At 45.9% G+C, this 2,624-nt stretch overlaps 1 protein-coding gene across 1 annotated transcript; it reads right to left on the bottom strand.

Annotated features, from left to right (window-relative positions):
- Nucleotides 1–223: 223 nt before the first annotated feature.
- Nucleotides 224–799, bottom strand: UCN3 (urocortin 3). Its single transcript, XM_058191363.1, has one exon. The coding sequence runs from the start codon at nucleotides 797–799 to the stop codon at nucleotides 350–352; it is 450 nt and encodes a 149-aa protein (XP_058047346.1). The 3' UTR covers nucleotides 224–349.
- Nucleotides 800–2,624: the final 1,825 nt, after the last annotated feature.

Below are 2,624 nucleotides of genomic sequence, written 5' to 3'. Positions count from 1 at the left end.
CATCAGCAACAAAAAAATAATAATAATTAGAAACTCAAGAGAATCTGCTTTAATTGGGACCTGCATGGTGTGTAAAGCAAGGAACATATTTTCTCCGTAACATTTTATTTTATTTTTGGTAAGCCTCCTAAGCTCCACTTAGCCAAAGTTCTTCGGTGACGAAACTTGAGAAGAGGAAGGATGAGAGAGAGAGAGAGAGAGAGAGAGAAAGAAGGAACGAAGGTCGGGGAGCTTCAAGAGACGGAGAAAAGAGACCATCTCTGGCGTACGACAGCGGACAATCCCATCCCTGAAGATCTGGAGGTGGGGTTGAGGCCTACCCCTTGGCCACCTTTTCCTGACTCTCCCATCACTTCCTCCGGCCGATCTGGGCCATCAGCTGAGCGTTGGTGGCCGCCTTGGCCCTGAGGTTCTTGGCCTTGGCAATGTGGAAGAGGATGTTCATGAGGTTGGTTGGGACGTCCAAGGAAAGAGTAAACTTAGCGCGCCGGTCGTTCTTGGCCTGGTTGTGGGAGATCTTCCCTTTGGACTGGGCGAGGGAGACGTAGCGCGTGACGGCCGGGAAAGTCCGTTTCTCCTTCTCGGTCCCCATGTCCTCCCAGGAGTTGGAGTCTTCGTCGCCCTCCAGAGGGACCACGAAGGTCCTCTTCTCCAGGACAGAGTTCTCAGCCATGAGGTCCTCCTTGGCTTGGGCGAGAGCAGAGCTGAGGCAGCTGAAGATGGAGTCGGCGTTGAAGGACCAGCCCGTCTTCACGGTGGAGAGAACCAGGAGAAGGAGAAGAAGTCGTGAGGGGGTCATCGTGGCACCACGGAGCCTGTGGCACCAAAGAAGGAGAGAAAGTTTATGAACGTGGGCCCTGGGTGAGGATCTTGGCTAACTTTCTACAGGAGCTGAGTCCGTACCGGTAGTCCTCGACTTACGGCCACAGTGGAACCCCACGTTTTCGGTTGTTAAGCGAGACATTTGTTAACTGAGCTTTTAAACCCCGTTTGACGACCTCTCTTGCCACATTTGTTAAGTGTGTCACGGGTTGTTAAGTGAATCCAACTTCCTCCCATGGACTTTGCTTGTCACAAAAAAGGGGGATCACATGACCTTGGGACAGACAGCAACGGTCACAAAGGCAGGCAGTCCTCGACTTACAACGGTTCACTTAGGTGACTGGAGTTACAACGGCACTGAAAAATGCGACTTACGACCATTTTTCATACTTGATTTGCCATGATTTGCATTCGGATGCTTGACCACTGATTCACAGATACGACGGTTGCAGCGTCCCCGGGATCACGTGATCCCCTTTTGCGACCTTCTGACAAGCCAAGTCAATTGGTGTGTGTGTGGGGGGGAGCCTGATTCACTTAACGACCGTGTTACTCATTTAACAGCTGCGGTGATTCCCTTAACGAAAGCGGCAAGAAAAGTCGTAAAATAGGACAAAGCTCACTTAATGAATGTTCTGCTTAGCAACGTACATTTTGGGCTCGCTTGTGGTCGTCACTTGAGGTAGGAACCGGTTGCCAAACATTTTGATCGCATGATCTGCAGGGATGCTGCCGTTAAGTGTGAAAAATGGTCATAAATCCCATTTCTCAGCAACGTCGTAACTTGGAACGATCACTAAATGAACTGTTGTAAGTCGAGGACTGCCTCTGTATGGTTCTGTATAGTAAGCTAAACTAAATTAAATCAAGTTTGGGAAGCATAAAAGAAGCAATTCATCTTATTAAGCTGTGCAATGATTTACAGTTAATCCTCAATTTGCAGTCATTTGTTTAGTAACCGTTCAAAGTTACAACGGCACTGAAAAATTGGGACTTATGACCGTGTTTCACACTTACGACCGTTGGAGCATCCCCAGGGTCACGAAAGCCAAATTCAGATACTTAGCTATTGCCATTTATTTATTTATTTGTTTGTTCATTCATTTATTCATTTATTTTATTTTTTAATTATGCATAGATAGGATAGGATAGAATAGAATAGAATAGAATAGAATAGAATAAACAGACTTGGAAGGGACCTTGGAGGTCTTCTAGTCCAACCCCCTGCCTAGGCAGGAAAACCCTACACCACTTCAGACAAATGGTTATCTCTTCTTAAAAACTTCCAGTGTTGGAGCATTCACGACTTCTGGAGGCAAGTTCATCCTTCCTAGGCATACGAAATGAAAATACTTGCTGCCGTTTGGATAAAGTCTTTAAAAAGCAGTATTTTTTTAACAGAAAAAAATTACAATAATTTAGCATAGCGGCAGGGCCTTCCCAAAACTCCCCCCCCCCACTCCTTTAATGGTATCATTATCATAAGTGGAAAGCTGATAGGTCCTTGGGTTAGGGAAAAAGTGGTGGAGGAGGAGGAGGCATGAAGTATAACATTCTCAAACGTTCCAGGCTAAAATAAGAATAAGAATAAGAATATACTGTTGTGACAAAATAAAATAAAATAAATTCCTCCTTGGAGCGTTCCAACAGCTTTTGTAATTATGGGGCGCCATCTTGTGGCTGTCATCCAGCACTGCAAGTCCATTCAACATGCCATTCAATAAACACGGTTCGTTTCTGGCCAGCATTCTTTTCAAGAGTCTGCTCGCCCAACGTTTCCCTGTTGGCAGATTGTATGAAAA

This window comes from Ahaetulla prasina, chromosome 7 (assembly GCF_028640845.1).
Source record: "Ahaetulla prasina isolate Xishuangbanna chromosome 7, ASM2864084v1, whole genome shotgun sequence".
Taxonomy (NCBI): domain Eukaryota; kingdom Metazoa; phylum Chordata; class Lepidosauria; order Squamata; family Colubridae; genus Ahaetulla; species Ahaetulla prasina.
Note: the sequence above shows the minus strand (reverse complement) of the source record. Positions and strands in the feature narration are given on the sequence as shown.

Bases quoted from the DNA above. Each gene is read 5' to 3' on its own strand.
- UCN3 (XM_058191363.1), bottom strand. From the start codon at position 799: ATGACCCCCTCACGACTTCTTCTCCTTCTCCTGGTTCTCTCCACCGTG.